This window comes from Heterocephalus glaber, unplaced genomic scaffold (genome assembly GCF_053883595.1).
Source record: "Heterocephalus glaber isolate CG9 unplaced genomic scaffold, H.glaber_assembly_v1.0 deba00001673, whole genome shotgun sequence".
Taxonomy (NCBI): Eukaryota; Metazoa; Chordata; class Mammalia; order Rodentia; family Bathyergidae; genus Heterocephalus; species Heterocephalus glaber.
In genome coordinates, this window is record NW_028258410.1 from 17,694,031 (window position 1) to 17,712,514 (window position 18,484).

Consider the following 18,484-nt stretch of genomic DNA (forward strand, 5'->3'; position numbering starts at 1 on the left):
GCGGGTGGAACAGCTGGAGTTTTCCAAGGAAGGGGAATCCCAGCTGCTGCTCCCATTAAGAAAAGGTGACAGCCTCCCGAGCTAATCTTAGCCTGGGTTTGGTCATCAGCACCATCAGCTCCAGTGTTCTTTTTATAGCTGTCAACTAAAACGGGATCGGCACTTTCCACTCCAGCAAGATGACAAATTGGAGAAGGTGGAAAACCAGGAGAGAGGGGCAGCTCGGTGCTGCTTAAGTTAGAAGAGCTTGGTATTTTGGAAAAAGGCATCTTATTTATAGCAGCAATAATAATAACTATTTTTATATTGTTTTTATTTCTATTTTTAGTTATTTTTATGACTTCAAAGAACCTCCGAGGTCCGGTCCTTACCTTTCTCCCTCATCTCAGGGTTTTTCTCGTCCCTCTTGCCTCTGCGGTGATACCTGTCCTTGTTCTATCCTCAACACCCCACTCTCGTTTCTGCCTCAGGACCTTTGCTGCCTGCCTCCTTCCAGTCCCTGCAAAGCTCAGCTGAGAGGCCACTCTCTGCAGGGGGCCTCCTGGACCACCCCTCTCAGGTTGCTGAACCTACCCACAGCTGTCACCTCACGTCTGTCGCCCTGCTCGGTTTTCTTGGTGGCACTTGGCATTAGCACAGAGGTCTCATCTGTGTGTGGACTCGTTGGCTGGTCTCCCATGAGAGGCTCTGGGTTCCTTGAGAGCAGACTTGGTGCTTGGTGCTGTGTCCTCAGTGGCTAGAGCGGCCCCTGCACACAGTAGGTGCTCATTTGTCATGTTGAAGGAAGGCACCGTCCCACTGGTTGTCACTCTGGCCTTCACAGGCAGGTGGCATCGTCCCCATTTTACAAATGCGGGAACCTGAGACTCAGGGAGGTCAGGCAAGGGGCCCTTGCTCAGGTCACGGCTGGCAACAGAGCTGGGCTCCCAGGACAGCGTTTGCCTCAACTCTGGAGTAATGGCTGTCGTGGTGTCAAAGAGAAGCCAATGAACAATCAAGAGCATTTCTATTTCTCATTCTCAGTCATTGCTGAAAAGCCATTTAGGTTCTCTGCAATGTTAAAAATGCATAACTTTCCAGGCAGAGTTCGAACTGGACAGTCTATGCTGTTCCCAACTTCAGCTGGGAACCCTGGCCCCCAGCCACTAGGCCTCTGGTGGAGTTGGGGGTCCCAGCAAAACATTGCAAAACAGGAAAAAATCTAAGGACACAAAAATAAAAGTGATGTGGCAGTGGAAATGGGGTTGCCATGGCTTTGAGCGACTCGGTGCGCCTGGGTGGAATCCAATGTTTTGGAAGGTTCCTCCACATGACACAGGGCTTTGGAATTTTTCAGCTGGTGAATCCTTCTTAGTTCAGGCCCCCCAGCCCCAGCCAAGTAGCTCCCTGGCTCTCCGTGTCCCAAGGGGGTATAGGCTGGAAACTGGCCGACATCAGATTACTCAGCTTTGAAACCTAAATGGTTTGAAGAGAGTTTTTGTTTTGTTGGATGGTTTTCTTGGCAAGGTCTGATGGCAGAAGCTCCCATCACCTGTCGGGAAGGCAAATTGATTTTTTAGAAAGGAGGCGTGGGTGGTGGAATTCCCTCTTTCCCGCTGAGTCATCGTGTCCTGAAATGAGTCATTTTATTACTTGGAGGTTCCCAAAGGTTGTATTTTGAGGACTGTTTAATAAATAGAAATGCATGTGCTTAAAATATTTTTAAAAATTTTTGCAAAGTAAGTATATTTCCATGAATTAGTACCTTGGGAGAACTGGATGCATCTTAGAGAGTACACCCCACCCACCAACACCCACACAAACATACACACACCACCTGTTTCTGTCCCAGGTTTGGTGTCACCAGGGTGACCTCTAGAGCAAGAGACCTGGTCCAGGAGCCTCTCTGATTGGGTTCCCTCTGGGAGTGTCAGACTCCAGGCTGGGTGGGGCCCTGACTAAGGGGCTGCGACCTCTGCCCTCAGTGACTCATGACTACAATGTCATCGGCCCCCTGGGCTGGAGCCCACTGCTTACAGCCTGGCTGGGACAAGAAAGTTTCTTCCAAAGACAGAGGCCAGACAGCCACTCTGAAGCCCCGTCTTGGGATGGAAAAAAATGGGCTCATTTCCAAAGAACAAAACATTTGTCCAAACTTGGGCCCCTCTGCCTGTCAGGCATAGAATCTTGCAGCTCTTTCTGTTTGGGGATCTTGGAAAGAGGCTGCAAAGAAGTGAGTTGTCTAATGAACTTAGGTTTGAGTGTGCCCACCATCTGGCATAGTCCTCAGTGCCAGAAACCTTGGTGTGATTCACAGTCAGCAGGCCAGATTGTGGACCAGCCAGCACCTGTGTCCTGATGCCTGGATCAGCCTGACTGTGGACCTTGAGACTCAGTTTCCCCATCTCTAAAATGGGATTAGTGGTGGTTTAACAGTCAAAGGAGATGAAGGAACTGAAAATTCAGGCACACTCAGGTTCTCAGAAAGCATCAGCTGCCTCCTGTGTGCCCTCAGGAACTCAGTTGACTTTGGGTTGGGCAGGCAAGGCCATGCTGCCTCTGGGAGAACCGTCCTCCTGGCCCAGTGAAATCTCTCTCCTCTTCACATCCCAGAGCCTTCAGATTGCTGGCATCGGGAGCTCGTGGCCAGCTCCCTCCCCTCCCCCAGTTACAGATGGGGAAGCTGAGTCACAGGGTGTGGTTGACAGACTTCCTTGAGGTGACAGGGCTCATCAGCAGAGGCCGGGGCCCCAAAACCGTTTCCTGGTTCCCAGAGTGATGGCTGAGACGTGTGGTGGTCATGGCAGGTGGTGGCTCAGGGCTGAGGAGAGTCTGCTGGGGCATGAGCTGAGCCTGAACTGGCCATAGGGCCCTAAGGCTCTGGACTGGGCAGCACACTCTTGCCTTTGCCACCCACTCAGCCCCCACTGCTCCCGCGTTTGTTCTCGTACCTCCTCCGTGCAGCACTAGACCAGGCCCAGGACGCAGGACAGATGAGGTCCCACCCTTGGGGCTGACGATCTCAAACTCATTGATAAGCAGGACCCTCAGATGAGGGAAATGCTGGGCGGGGGGGATATCACTCTTTTCTGAAATTCAAATTTAAGTGGCTCGCTTGTATTTTCAATGATGTAAACCTTGGGGCAGAGTCGTCAGGGAGGAACCTTCCAGAAGAGGTGGCTTTGAGTGGAGCCCTACGGCTGGGAAAGAAGGGCCACATGGACCATTGAAGAAAACATTGCAGGCTGGAGGATCCGGCCAGGGTGGGTCACAGCACAGGGACAAGCTTGGGGCGATGGAGGAACCGAAAGCAGACTGGGCAGCTGATACACTGCAGGGTGGGCAGTGAGCCTGGAGAGGTTTGGGAATCTGCAGGCATAGCGAGGAGTGGGGAGGTTTCTCCCCAAACCTGTGAGCAGTCCTGCAGGTTCTCAGCAGGGCCATGGCATGATCTGGCTCATATTTTTAAGATTACGCTGGTCATCACAGGAGGGATGGACTGGGTGTGGGCCGTGTGCAGGTGGACACTGGGAGATGTGAGCCTGACCCGGTGCTGGGAGCCAGGGATGGTCAGGCAGTAGTGGGGCGGGAGAGAGGGACCACCCCAGGAGTCCAGCGGCTTCCTCTCCAGATCTCTGTTGTCCAGTTGGGCAGCGTTACCATTCCAGACGGGCGAAGTCCCAAGCTAAGGGGCCATTCCTGATTCCCCAAGTCTGCTGGGCATATTAAGCCTATGCTTCTGGGAGCACATGGTTTCCTGTTAGGTACCAGTTGTGAGCAGCAGATCAAGATGACTTCAACCATCCTTATTTAGCTCATTTTTGAAAGCAGAGCCCAGCCTGGCAAGTGTCAGGCACGGTTTTCTAACGTGAGCTGACGCTCTCACGTCCTCACTGTGTCCTCGGGCCCTGTGGCATGTTCACGGCCCAAGTGTGGACGCGGCTGCCTGCCTCCTCCTGCAGGCTCCCTCGCTTGCCCTGTGAGTGCCGACACCAGCCTGGCTGAGACGCAGCCCCACCCAGCCAGCCCTCCTGCTTCCTGTGCGTCTCCTTCCATCCCTTCCTAGTGCGCGAGAGCTGCCTGCAAGACAACCCAGCGGAAGCACAGGGACCTTGGTTCACCTGTCCCACTCCTCCTCCCTGCATCTCAGCCGGGTTTGCTGCTCACGTCGGCAGTGGCTGCAGCGAAGTTAGCACAAGGCCACGGTGTTGACCGAGCCGTGCCCCTCACCAGTTTTTTTCTGGCAGTCTTGCTCAGTCTCTCAACTAGGGCCCTTCTCGCAAAGCTCTTGGCCCCTTTTTCTTCCTCTCTGACTAAGACTTGGAAGGGCCATTTTCATCCTGGCTGCCAGGCTGTTAATTTAGGACAGGGGACGTTTGCCAGGACGTCTGCTCGGGAGACCAAAGTCCTTCATTTCATCTCAGCCCCGTGCAGTAGGAGCGTCCTCGGTCGTCAGTGCTGTTTCACCGAAGCAGGGCTGCCCCAACCCCAGACCTGTCACAGGGTTGGGAGATGGGTAATGCCTGGCACCAAGTGTCCCCTCGGGGCTGAGTTGCTCTGATCGCACATGATTCATCGCCTGCACCTGTACTCCCAGCTCCTTCCTCGTCAGTTGATTTCGAAAGGGACTCTGCAGTGAGGGCTCAACGCCTCCTCTCTGGGACCTTTACTGGAGAGCAGTGATCTGACATTTTGGGAATCCCGAGGTCTCCTTATGTTGGCAGTCACCCAGGGTTTATTGAGCAGCTCTTACACGCCACCTGCTGTGGTTCTGGGGATAAGGCAGAGAATAGGGTAGGTATGGCCCTGCTCTTGGGGAGCTCACAGCCTGAGGTGGGAGGAAAGTAGCCGAACTGATGTGGGAGAGGAGTGGAAAATAAAAGGGCACCTCCCTGCACCGGCCCTGTAGGACAGGAAGGGACTGGCCATAGGAGGCGTGGAGAAGAGCATCCCAGGAGGTGGAAGCAGCAAATTCCGAGGTGAGGAGGCAGCCTGCATAGCAGAGGCCAGGCTGGGGAAGAAAGCAGGGCAGAGAGGCAGGGTTCCCATCCCAGCAGCGGCGAGTCCGTGTCTGGAGCACAGCTGACTGTCAGGCTGTGCCTCCTTGTCTGGGGATGGCTCACCCTTGGCCCCGCACAGGGCCTGCCATGCAAGAGGAGCTTCATTGAGCTGGGGATCCTGGCGGTCCCCAAAGCCTCCTGGGAGGCAGGCAAGGAAGCAGGCAGGTGTAATATACCATTTTCTTAGGAAAAATACTTCATTAAGCATAATGCAAACAAATTACTGCCACTTGTCATTCTCCGTGCTTCTGGTATCAGTGAAGGACAATATGAAGGCGTCCAGCTAGCCAGCCTGGCCCCAGGGGGCACCCCTGTGGGGAGCTTGGGCAAAGGCCCCCTGTGTTCTGCAGAGCACGTTACAGAGTGGCATCGTTCTGTTCATACCAGTCAGCAGCATGCAAACCAGTTTTCTTTTTAATGGAGTCACAGTGTTTCCAGGTCAGAGAACACAGATCTGCCTCCTTCTGAGGGCTGGCTGCCTCCTGTTCTTGTATCATACACTCAGCCTTCCACAGTGATTGGAGGTGGCTGTAATTAATTCATCCAGTCCCCTGTCAGTGAATGCTTCCTATAACCATTTTCTTTATCTGTGATATGGACTGTAATGCAATGAAGTGTGCAACCCTGATACCCAGGTGCTTGGGCCAGGGTGCCCTCGAGACTCCATATTCTACGTGAACAGTGACCACAGCACTGAGCATGGATGGCCTGGGCCTTTGGCTAAGCACTTTACACACCCTCTAATTTAATGCTCACCACAGTTTTGTGAGGTTGTCATATTAACTACAATATTGCTGATGAGGAAACTGAGGCATATAGAGGTTTAGCTACCCCTCAGAAGCCATACATGCAGGACAGGGGACAGCAGGACTTGACCATGGCTGAGGGGCCTCCCAGTGTCCATTTAAAATCCCGTCACCTGGAGAGAGTGCGACGCAGAGGATGAGCTTATGTGACCTCCCAGTGACACCTCAGGACGTGTGTACCAGTGGGTACAGGGTAGAGGGAGAAGAGAGGAGCCCACGAAAATGGCCTTGAGACATTTTGCAAACCACACACTTCCCTTAGAGACCAGCTGCTTGAGTGTGCATTCCCCATGCTGTGTGACTCTGAATCAAGGAAGACGGCTGAGGTCAACTTTCACTTCCTGTTGAGGACTTGTTTGCCGGGAAGTGAGTGTGGGGCCTACACAGGCCAGGCTGGGTCCTCAGGCTGCCTTGGGAGCTTCTGACCCCGAAAGGTGATAGTAAAGAAGGCAGACCCCTGTGGGCTAGGTATTGTGGTAGGCTAGGTATTGTTTCTCATACCTGTGAAGGTTCATGTGAGTATTTTTTCTCTGTTTTTAAAAAGATAATGGTGAAAAGACCCATTTTTGAAAGCAAAGAAAACCAAGTGCCTCTTCATAAGGGATGCCGTCCCTTTGTAAATGCCCTCCAGCCCAGACCTGTGGGCAGAAAGATTAGTACTTATAATTCAACAATGTTTATTACTTTCTGATTAAAAAGTGCTTGTTTTTTTAAACATTAACATGTGATGGACTGTGTGCCAAAGGATGATAAAGAAGACAGGGTTTAAGTGATGTGTTGCAGGTGTCTCCTCTTCCACCCCTTGGCCTTCTCCCCCCTGCCCCCAAACCTGCAAGGTTCTGGGCAGCCTTGGGGGAGGCAGGCCCTGTCATACCTGGGGACATCCCGAGGAAGCGCTGCCTGCAGGACCTGTTTGCTCAGGCTGGAGCCACCTGGGCAGTGTCGTGGGATAAGGAACACAGGCTCTGAAGCCAGGCTGCCCAGGCTGCCCAGGCTCAAACTTGGCTTCTCCGCCTGCGAGCAGCGTGACCTGGCTGTACTCTTGCTTCTCAGTGCCCAGGAGTCCTCACCTATAAAACGGGTTGAATGCATGTTTCAGCCCACTTTGGAGTCCCTCGGCAGGTGAACACGCTATGCCCCGAGGAGCCCTGTGGTCATGAAGCCCATTTAACTTTGACTTGGCATTTTCCAAACACTTTTGTAGAATTTTCCCCCTTCTCATAAAACCATTTAATATCCTTCAAATCAGTGTTCCACAAAACACCCTGGAAACCCTTGTGGAAATGATTTGTTTCAGCTGAAAACTGCCTAGTAGCCCATGTAGGTGGTCAGCAAGAGAAATTGACAGTTTGCGAATGCAGAGTTTTGTTTGGCCTGACTTTCTGGCCCCAAACTGGGGAAACAGGGGTTTGTTCCTGGGAAGGAGAATGGACTGTCTAGCAAAATCTTCTCATTGGTTGTTGTTGTGACTCATAGGAGACCCTGGCCGGCTGCTGCCGGAAAGGTGGAGGGTGGGCTCCTATGTTTCCATGCTCTCTGGTGACTCATGGACCTGGACACCACATAGGTCACCCTCAGCTTCCCTCTTGATTAGGACAGAATATCCAAACCACCTGTGTTCCCAGACAAAGGAGAAGGCATGTCTGGGATAGTCGGGGACCATAATGAGGCCCCAGGGACAGTCTTGGCATATGCAGAGCCTTTTGGAAACAACCTTTGGTGAAACAAAGCACATAATCAAGCTTAATATCTAACAATGCTTTTTTGTTTTTAAAGTAGACATTCATACACAGAGGGAAAAAGATAATGATGATAGGATTCAGAGCAATTTCTATTCTGTCTTTTTTCTTTTCTTTGGTAACATCCCTTTTTCTATTGTCAACATCACTTCCTTTTGGAAAAAGCAATATTCACCCATATAAATAACATAACTATATATACACATGCACAGCTCACAGAAAGATACCGTATGTAAACAAGATAAGCACTGCTGGTGAGTTTTTGTCTTAAACCTTGGTTCCTCATAGTTCCTTCAAAGTTTGTCGTTTTTTGCTTTCCAGATGGGCAGCAGATCTGGGAGATGGAAGCCACCGTGGATAAAGACAAGAGCCAGCCTGTAAGCCCCGGGGAAGGTTGACAGACAGCTGCGTGCTCACGAGCCCCTGCTGTGGTCCCCTCTCTCTGTGCATTCCTCCATCCCTCCTCCCCTCTCTCCGCCCTTTCCTCCTCCTTTCCCTCCTTCCCTCGCTCCCTGTTGGCTGTTGTACCCAGCAGTTGCTCAATAAGTGCCTACTGAATTGACAAGTGAATTGCACATTTACTGAGTTCCAAGCCTTCTGCTTTGCAACTGTGGCATCTTAGAATACTTTCACAGAGCATCTTTCCTTGCTGCAGCTGAGACATTAAATCCCCCTTAAATCAAGTTTTGCCTGTAAATGCAGGGAATACACCAAGACTCCTTGCCATTGGCGGGCCGGCTGGCTGTACTGAGGGTCAGGCAGGAGTGCAGACATTGCTGCAGTTAAATTCATGACAACTCCTTCCTTCCAGAACATGCTTTTTGTTGAGATCCCTGAGTATCGGAATAAGCACATCCGCACCTCTGTGAAGGTGAATTTCTATGTCATCAATGGGAAAAGAAAGCGAAGTCAGCCTCAGCACTTTATCTACCTACCAGGTAAGGAGTCCTTGCTGATGGCCCTTCTGGGTTGAGAGGTGTGGTGCTCAGGACTCTCAAGTTCTGCTCCCAGCTGGGCTACCGGGTGACTCAACCTCTCTGAGCCTCAGTGTTCTCATCTGAGAACAGCAAGGAAGGATGGCACCTTCCTTCTAAGAGTTGTGGAGATCAAATGTACACAAAATATGTAGCATGGTGCATTGGCTAGGGTTGTCATTAACGTTTCCCTTTGTGTGGGGAGGGAGAAGGGCACGAGCAGATAGGTACAATGGCAGGTTGCTAAGCAGATGACTTCTGTCCAGGTCTTAGATTTGATCATGCTAGGGGTCAAAGGGGGGTATGGCAAACAACCCTGCAGAATCTTTCATACTACACTTGATCTTAGCCAAAAGGCCGAGAAGCGATTGCAGAATCTTTCATTGATCTCCATTGAGGTCCCCCAGTGGTGAGCCGGAGTTACTGGGTGGATAGAGGCCAGGAGGCCTCATTCTCAGAGTTCTGCATCACCCAAGAAGGGTGAGGATTGCCAGTTTTCATTCATTCGTTCATTCATCCATCCTGAAAATATTTGGGTGCCAGGCACTGCTCTTGGCTTACACACCCAGCCATGGGCTAAATACCTAAAACTCCTGCCCACGTGGAACTGACCTTCTAACAAAGGGGCCTCCACTAGCAGATGGCATTGATATTATTCATACGTTGGATGATGGGTGGATAGTGTGATTTTAAATTTAAAAAATACTTCTTTGGGCTGTGCCTTGGGACATAGGCTCCCCTTCCCAGGCTGAGAATGGCCTGCTGGCCACTTTCTGAGATGGGAAACCTGTGGTCCCAGACCTGTAACGCCCAGGTCATCAGCCTTGTCCTCTGATAGTGTCATCTGGAGCCTTTGAGGGGGCCGGGAGCATTGAACCCGCAGCCCGCCTGGCCTCAGCGGGCCTGGCTTTGGTGGACTGCTCAGCAGATTTGTGCTGGTCACTGTGAGGACACCTCTGTCCCAGGACTACTGTGACAAGCCATCGGGAGCACAGTCAGAGCCCCCAGGCATCATAGGACGCAACACTATGGGGGAGCCTTGCTGGGCAGCTCGACCCTGCAGCCGAGCGGTCCCTTTGAATGAGACAGAGGTTTTTTATTATGCTTTGTCACCGGTGTGCTACCCTCTCACTGTGGTAATGAGGCCTCCCTAAGCTTGGCCTCAGCTCTCACCTGGTTGAGCAGGGCCCAGACGAGAACCTGAGATATGGGCCCCCAGTGGCATCCTGAGACAGGGCGTTGGTGGCTGGTGTCAGGCAGGCCACCCTACTTGCCTCCTCCCAACCCCCAGCGCTGGGGAGCTCAGCCTGCCCACCTTGGTTGCAGCCTGGTCACCACAGTCCACGTGTTCCAGGGAGAAGAAGAGGGATCCCCTGCTCCCAGCCTGCTGAGGCTTTAGTGAAGATGCAGGGAGGGGAATTTCTGATGATCAGTGCTGGGGGTGTGGGGAGAAGGGGACAGCTACGGGACCGCACAAGGGGTGGTGTAATAATACGGAGGAAGCAACAGCAGCCGCAGCAAGGATTGAGCACTGACTGCATGCTGCTCACTGCTCTGTGCCCTGCATACACATCTTATTTAATCTTCCCGACTCCCTCATTGGGTAGGGTCGTTGTTACTGCCAGGTAACAGGTGGGGAAACTGAGGCCTGAGCCAGGAGATCTCATTCTCTCCAATTACTACAGAACAGTAGAGGGTGACAGTTGTTCCATTGTCCAGAAAAATCTGAGCATCAGTTAAGTACCAGCTGCTGTTTTGGGCTCAGAGGATCCAGTAGAGAACAAAACAAGCAAAACCTTTCCCTTGGAGGAGCTAGTGTTCTGGAGGAAGAGGTTCAGATAATAAATAAGTCTGTCTGTAAGACGTGCACAGTGTTTCAGAGGGTGACAGGTAGTGGGAAGGAAAATGGGGCTAAGACAGGAACTGCCAGGGTCAGGGGAAGAGAGAGGTATAGTTTTTTGGGGGGGAGGGGTACCAGGAATCAAACTTGGGACCTTGTGCTTACAAGGCAGGTGCTGGAACCACTGAACGAAATCCCTGGCCCTATTGTGTAAGTGTGTGTGTGTGTGTTTGTGTTTCTGGAGGTTGAGCCCAGGGCCTTTAACTGAGCTACATCCCCAGCTACTTTAGAAAAGGGTTTATTTTGAGTGAGGGTCTCACTAAGTTGCTAAGTTGACCAGGCTGGGTTTGAACCTACATTCTTCCTGCCTCAGCCTCCTAGAATGCTGGGATTACATGCATCCACCTGGCTAGAGGGAAGGATAGTTTTAAATATTCTCTGAGCTTTCACCTCAGGGAATGAGGCTGTGAAGTTTCCAGTGCTGAGTCAGCCCTACCAACCACCTTTCCAGTATTGGAAAAACTTATAATTCTGGTCATTGCCAGGGTGACGTTTCCAACTGAAGTCAATCCCACAGGGAGCCTGTTGGCCAAGGCTGATAAGTGGCAGAGCGCAGCCACTTGGTCCCAGCCATCTGGGCCCCTGAAGCCTTGTCCCCAGCCACTGTCTGCCAACCCTCTGTGACATCGCAGCTCACTGTGGTTAGCACAACCGTGTGCCTTTCTCTCCTCGCAGTCCCAGCCGTCAAGACAGAGCCCAGCGATGAGTACGACCCCTCTTTGATCTGCAGCCCCGCCCATGGAGGCCTGGGGAGCCAGCCTTACTACCCCCAGCACCCGATGGTGGCCGAGTCCCCATCCTGCCTTGTGGCCACCATGGCTCCCTGCCAGCAGTTCCGATCAGGGCTGTCATCCCCTGACGCCCGCTACCAGCAGCAGAACCCAGCGGCCGTTCTTTACCAGCGGAGCAAGAGCCTGAGCCCCAGCCTGCTGGGCTACCAGCAGCCAGCCCTCATGGCTGCACCCCTGTCCCTCGCAGATGCCCACCGCTCTGTGCTGGTGCACACCGGCTCCCAGGGCCAGAACCCAGCCCTGCTCCACCCCACTCCTGCCAACCAGCAGGCCTCACCGGTCATCCACTACTCGCCCACCAACCAGCAGCTGCGCTGTGGGAGTCACCAGGAGTTCCAGCACATCATGTACTGCGAGAATTTTGCACCTGGCACTGCCCGGCCTGGCCTCCCTCCTGTCAGTCAAGGTCAGAGGCTAAGCCCGGGTTCCTACCCCACAGTTATTCAACAGCAGAATGCCCCCAGCCAAAGAGCCGCCAAAAACGGACCCCCAGTCAGTGAGCAAAAGGAAGTACTACCCACGGGAGTGACAATTAAACAGGAGCAGAACTTGGACCAGACCTACTTGGATGACGGTAAGATGCTCCACTTTCTCACTGCCTCTAAGGAAGGTGCCCCAAATCCTCCAGCCCCGGAAGTTCACTGCATGGCCAGGGTGCAGCATATTCCTCAACCTCTTAGGCCTCAGGGTCCCCACTTAATTTAGGGACTTGAATACAATAGCCTGTGGTGCTGTGCAACTAGCATCGCCCAGCAGGAGTTTTGGGGGTGGGTGGTTACAGTTTTAGATGCTCCCCCCTGGAACCTCAGCAGAAAAGCCAAAGAGGGCAATTGTGGCCATAGGCGTGTTGTCCCCCAGGGTCATGAACTGGGTCCATTTAACTGCTTCCACTTTCTTTCCAGTTGCCAAATTTAGATCGAGGATAGGAAAGCAGAGAGGAAGGAAAACTAGCCTTCTCTCTTCCTGTAGAGCAAAGCACCACTTCATAGCCCTCCTTTGTGTGTAGGGGGAGGGGTGAGAGGTCAGCAGGAGGAAGGAGAGTGGGTGGTCATTGAAAGGGCTCCATCAGCAGGAGCATGAATGGGGCCTGTGGGCATTTGGGTGGCAGCAGCGGCTCCCTGCTGCGGGCTGGAGGGACGCAGGGCACACTGACAGGAGGGCAGCAATGTCCTCCTGTAGGGGGCCCTGGAGGAAGATGCAGGAAGGCCCTGTGTGGATCTGCAGGTGCCCAAATTTTCAGGCAGAGCCTCGCCAGGGTGCATCTTGTTGGAGCTGCTGTGATATTCTGATCTGGGTCTGGGGTGGAAGGGCCTCCAGTTGCATTGATCAGACTCCACCTGAGATCAGCAAGGAACAGCTGCAAGGTGGAGAGGAGGAGGCAAGCAGAGCAGCTTTTTCTTGAGGGCTCCAGAGGAAAAAAGAAAAAGCAAGTGGTAGGAGTTTGCTCCTCCTCCTCCTCCTCCTCCTCCTCTTCCTCTTCTTCTTCCTTGTTTTTTTTTTTTAGTACTGGTGATCAAACTCTAGTCCTTGCGCTTGCGTAGCAGGCGATGAAACCACTGAGCTAAATCCCTGGCCCCCTAAGAATTTCTTAAGGAAACCCTAATTGGCAGGTGCCTGCCCCGGCTTCGAGTTTTATAGCCAGTAGCATCTCACACACGGGGTGAGCACCCCTTCCCAAAGCACTTGGGACCAGAAGTGTTTTCAATTTGGGAATATTGTAAAGACTTCACCAGTTGAGCATCCCCACTACGAAAGTCTGGAATTCATAATAATCTGAAATCTGAAACTTTTTGAGCATTGTGTTAGTGCTCAAAATAGTTTTGCATTTCAGAGTGTTTTGAATTTTTGGATTAGGAATCCCTAATCTGTACCCTGAAAACTCAATTATTTAGTAAAATTAACATTCAGGACTCAGCCCAGGAGTAGGAAATTTGCCGGAGCACTTCACCTCCAGTAGTTATGATAAAACCTGAATTCACACTCTTTGGTGCCAGGAAAATCCTTTAATGCTCACTCAGAAGCTGTTGATTTTGTACTTTACACAGTCTTGATGAGCCAAGTTATCTGGAGATTCTGTGACTTCTAGTAGTTTCTGCATCCTCTCTCTAGTGAAACCGCCAACCAAAAGCATCCCCTAAACCCATCAAGCTGAGACCTCAGGGCTGCTTGCGCAGGGCATCCTGCCCTTGTGCCTTCCCGAGCTGACCTGGTAGTGTGGCTGTGTGGCCCGTTTTTTGCCCGAGCCCATGTAATTGGGTGCAGGGTCCCTGCAGTTTTCCATGGAGACCTGTGTGCACTCTGTTGCGTGTGACTTGCATCCAAAAGGGCCAAGGTGACGTCTCAGTGCTTATTGGAAGGGGCTGTCAGTGTGGAGAATGCAGCTAATTCAGGGGATCAGGCTGTAACTGGACCTATCCCCCCGTGCATCCGGGGACTGTGTTGGCCACGAGGTGCTTTAGGATCAAATGAGTGTCTGAGCAGGGCAGGAGTGTCTCCAGATGTCTGTGACAGGTGCTAGTTTAGTCCCCAGAGTGAAAAGCTGCGGTCTCCCATCCCATCCCTCATCCCCTGTTGAAGATGAAGATGTTGGGGACCCACCAGTATCCAGGTGACCCCAGGTAGTCACGAATGTCTGTAATAGCCACAGGTTCCTGGATGGGTTTGCTCATGTTGCAGAGGAAGCAGCTGAGCATGGAGCCTTGAGGCGTCTTTGTGGACACAGGCAGGCCCGCAGGCATGGTGAACTCAGGGAGATAGCTCACCAGGAAGAAGTACATTCTGCATGACTCCTGCCTGTGGGATTCTAGGAGAATCCTCTGGAAAAGTTTCCATAGCTTGAAAATGTGAAAGTAACTAGGCTCAACCAAGTTTTTAAAAAATGTATTTGTTGAGGGACTTTTCAGAACCTTTACTGTGCCAGTGGACATTAAAAGGCTCTAAAACAAGGGAGTGTAGCTCCCACAGTGGCACTTCTCAAAGTGACTAGATTATAGATAAGAGCGCATCGCCCCCTCTAGTGGTCTCTTCCATGGCATTGTATGGTCCTCTGTGAGCATGGAGGTCCTCTGCCTGGAGCCTGCCCGCCTGCCCCAGCACGGAGCAGAATTAGTGACACAAAGGAAACAGAGCATTCTGCAGCCTGGCGCTGCCTCAGCCTGTGTGCCCCGTTTCGGCTTCTCAGCTCGAGGACTCAACGCCCTGGCCTGACATGGTATGAGAGTAGGGTAATTCCTACTCATGTGGCTCCAGAAGTAGCAAGGTGCTGCTGGTCAGGTAACATTCAGGGCTCGGCTGGCCTGGTCCCCACACTCTGCCCAGCACGGCTGCTGTGCCCATGGTGAGCCCCTGCTGTCCCACTGCTGTGGCCACCAGGAAGAGTTGGGTACAGTCTTGCCTCCCGGGTACTGGGACTTCCGTCTTTCCTGCCCAAGAACCCAGGACACATTTCCAGATGCTCTCGCTGGGCCTTGGGGTGCAGATGTCTCAGTCTGTTGTGTTGTGCTGTGTTTATTTCTGACCAGTGGCCAGGTCCTGCCTCCATCTGGCTGGGAGATACCTGGGTTTCTAAGATGTTGTCCTGTCCTGTCCTTCCGACCCTGTTCAGAGGGGTTTCTCCTACCGAGGGCTCTTCTGGCTGTGCTAAGCAGGCTGCGGGCCAGGCAGTGGGCCTCCAGCCTGCGAGCACTTCTGATCTGCCCCTGTCTGCCTTGAGGTTTTGTTCACATTGGCTTTCCTGGAAAATGGGGTGAGAGCCCGGCCCTCACGTGCCCAGGGCCTGAGAAGGTTCTGCTGCTGGAAGAGGAAGCCAGCAGGTGGCTGTATGTGGGAGGCCTCCCATTCTAGCACAAATGCAAACACTCATCTTTAAAGCTTACTTGCATCTCCCCTGGGTTCTAGGGAAACCCCCAGGATTTGGCTACTTTTCCCAAACCTGGCCCGTGACCCAGAGCATCCTTGGGGATGCACCTCGCACCTTGTTTGCGTCCAGCCAGCCTGAATTACTGCATACAGACACCGCTGCCTGGCTCCATTCTTTCTTGGAGCTCCAGAGCACTGCCTCTGCATTCTCCTCTGTGAGGGCAGAAGACACCTGCAGAAAGTCTCTGTGAAATAGAGTCATGTAGCCCTTGTTCTCATGGTCAAGGAGCTAGGTGTTAGCATGTAAGATGATAACTGAGCAAGTGGATTTCAGACAGCAAAGACATCTTCACACAATGGGGGAGCTGGAGGGTGGCCAGCTGGGGAGCGCCCCTGGAGACCAGCAAGAGGAAGGAGCCACAGGGGAAGAAGGTCCAAGGAAAGGGGGTTCAGGGAGAGGGAACAGCAGGTGGTAAAGGCTGCAAAATAGAGCAGCAGGTGGGGTGGCCCGGTTTCTGGCAGTGGTGCAGCGTGATCTAATTTACTTTTTGTAAAGATCTCTCTGGCTGCCTTTGAGAAATGAATTATAAGGAGGCAAGAGTTGGAAGGAGGGAGACAAGTTTTTAGGACAACAAAAGGTTTACAGTAGTCTCCCATATGCCATGGGCTTTCCTTCTTTGGGTTCAATTACTCATAGTTAAGCATGGTCCAAAATACTAAGTGGAACATTTCAGAAATAAACAATTCATAAGTTTTTAAAAAGCAGTTCATAAGTTTGAAGTCACATTTATGACAGTATATTGTTAAATGGATATTTTATTATTAGTTACCATTGTTAATCTTTTACTGTGCCTAAGGTAGGAGAAGACAGTAACCATAGAACTCAGTACAATCGGTGGTTTCAGGCACCCACTGGGGATGTGCCCCCCCCAGGGATGGGGAAGCCACTGTACTTCATTTTAGACCCAGCCATGTGAAGAATGCAAATCCCAGGGCAGGACTATGATGGGGAGGTAGTGGCTTTTTACGGAAGGTGTGCTTTACATACCTTTTCCATAGTGCGGCGTGTTTATTTAAAATACACCTGGAATTGGCAGAATGTGCACAGTGCAGTCTCCCCTCCCACTTCCTTTGTGTAAGGTCGAAGGCAGCCACGTTTTGCCACCCAGGCTGTGCAAGCAGCAGAGGCACAGGGCAAGGGGCCTCAGACGTGACTTTCACCCCAGGGTCCGGGGAGCCATGTTGACCCCACAGCTGACCCCAGGGTTCTGCGGTCACTGGGCCATCTCATCGCAGAGTCCACTGCAGACTTGGGGCTGGGCATGCCCAGGCATCCTGGTGACTCAGCCACAGACAGGAGGGCTGTGACTGCAGGGGCATGGCCTGGCTCGAGGCTCACCTTTGACCCCATTCTAGAAACCTTGTGAGGAGAAAGGATGTGGTCTTCTCCATGGCTGGAGCCCCGTCAGTGGTTGAGGACAGCCCATGCTGTGTGTGTGTGTATAAGAGAGAGTTTGTACTCGTAGATCATTCTGCTCTTTTTAAAGTCTGCTTCTCTATTCTGAATATGAAGTACTTAAACAATATTCACAGAAGTGTGTTGATTAAATGGACTTGAATATTCCACTCTCTATGTAAATATTGCCATGTGTGCCCATCTAGAAATCAGTAGTGTACTCTGTGTGTCACAAGGGGGCCATCCCCCAAATTACTGCCTGGCTTGGGACAATCTTGTCAGCACCTCAGAAACCCCACCCATGTCCTTGTGTCCCTTCCACAAAAGCAGCCGCCTTCCTGCCTTCTAATTCCAGAGGCTCGTTTTGTCTTTCTGTACAGTCAGAGCCCACACACATGTGCGTGGTGGTACTCTCTGTGTCTGGCTTTCTTCTGTCCACCTCGAGGCCATGAGATCTGTCCCTGCTGTCGGGTGTGGCTGAATTCATTTATTCTCCTTGTGGAGGATTCTGCCCTGGCAGGACACCCTGCAGTCTGTCCATCCCTATTCACCCTGATGGACATTTGAGTAGCCTCCAGTTTTCTGAGTTTTCTGAACATTCTTAAGCTGTCTACTTTGGGGCCCAGACAAAAACATTTCCATTGTGTGTATGGCCAGGAGCAGGGCCCTGCCAGTTGCCCACGGTGCTTGTGCCCCGTGCAGTGCATGGAAGTTTCATCTGAAGTGTAATCACTGGCTGTCTTCTGAACCTGGCTCCAGCCTTCCCTTCTGGAGATGGTGCCTTCTTAGGATGGACCTGAGCTGCCGACCTGGGGGAGTATCACCTGCCTGCCACCTTGTCTGGGACCGCTGTTTACACTTTGCCCAGCTGTTTCCTCACTCATGAGAACGGTCTTCCCCTCAGATACTCACAGACTGCTTACAGGTGCATCAAGACTTGAACTCCAAGGTGCCAACAAAAACACATATGGCTCCTGAGATGTCCAGGGGGAGTGACACTGTTATCGATAGCGGTAGCCCTGCCTGCTTGCTGTCCAGGTTCTTCTAGTGCCTTCTATACGCTCACCTTTATTTTGGCCACTTAAACACCTGGCCTTGGTTTGCTTGATGAGAGCACATGAAAAGCAGATAGGAGACCGTCCCAGAGAAGAAGGCCAGTGAGTCACTGAGGCTGGTTTTCAGGCAGCAGAGATGCAGCGTGGATGTTCTGTTCACCTCAGGGCTGTGGGGAAAACGTTCCCCTCACCCTTGGCAGAGCCCCTCTGGTGCAGAGTGTGTCAGCTCCGTGTAGACTCCTTGTAGAGGTGGCTGCCCTGGGCTGCCAGGTGGCTCGAGCCAAAGGTACAGCACAGATCAAGGACTGCACCAGGCAATGGCTTTCGTCTTCCCCTTGCCTTGCTCCTTGTGCCCAGTATTTACTGAGGCCTAAGATGCTAACCTGCTCAGGGTTGACCACCCATGGTGTGTCCTTGGACAAGTTACTAGCCTCTTTGTGCCTCTGCTGCCCCATCTGTAAAATGGAGGGGGTCCTACTTCCTGCTGCCTTGGGCCTTGCTGAGAACACAAGAAACTGATAATTAATGCATGTTGCTCGTATGCTTTGTGCTGGGCACAAGAGAATCATCCATAAATGTTAGCTGATGTTTTTGTTATAAATATAATCACCTCGACTTCTTGTTAGACATGGTTCACATTTTAAGAATGTTTTTATGGGGGCTGGGGATTTAGCTCAGTGGTTTCGCCGCCTGCTGTGCAAGTGCAAGGACCCGAGTTTGATCCCCAGTACCAAAAAAAAAAAAAAGAAAGAAAGAATGTTTTTATGTAGAAGGAAAAAAAAATTGGCTACCGTGGTCTTTGGCAGTGGGATCCCTCACCCTCATGCCGTTTTTTTTCCGTGTGGGTGAAGCCAGGTTTGCCATGG

General features: G+C 52.0%; 1 protein-coding gene and 1 pseudogene across 2 annotated transcripts in view; one reads left to right on the forward strand and one right to left on the reverse strand.

The window, feature by feature from the left end:
* The window catches only part of Nfatc2 (nuclear factor of activated T cells 2), a 117,867-nt gene that overhangs the window by 71,613 nt on the left and 27,770 nt on the right, over positions 1-18,484 (forward strand). For both annotated transcript variants that reach the window (XM_013077178.3, XM_004858043.3), the window contains exons 7-9: positions 7,906-7,961; positions 8,396-8,522; positions 11,134-11,823. In XM_013077178.3, coding sequence (XP_012932632.1) covers positions 7,906-7,961; positions 8,396-8,522; positions 11,134-11,823 — 873 coding nt within the window. The remainder of the gene's footprint in view (positions 1-7,905; positions 7,962-8,395; positions 8,523-11,133; positions 11,824-18,484) is intronic.
* On the reverse strand, positions 8,855-8,927 carry LOC147822182 (U2 spliceosomal RNA; annotated as a pseudogene).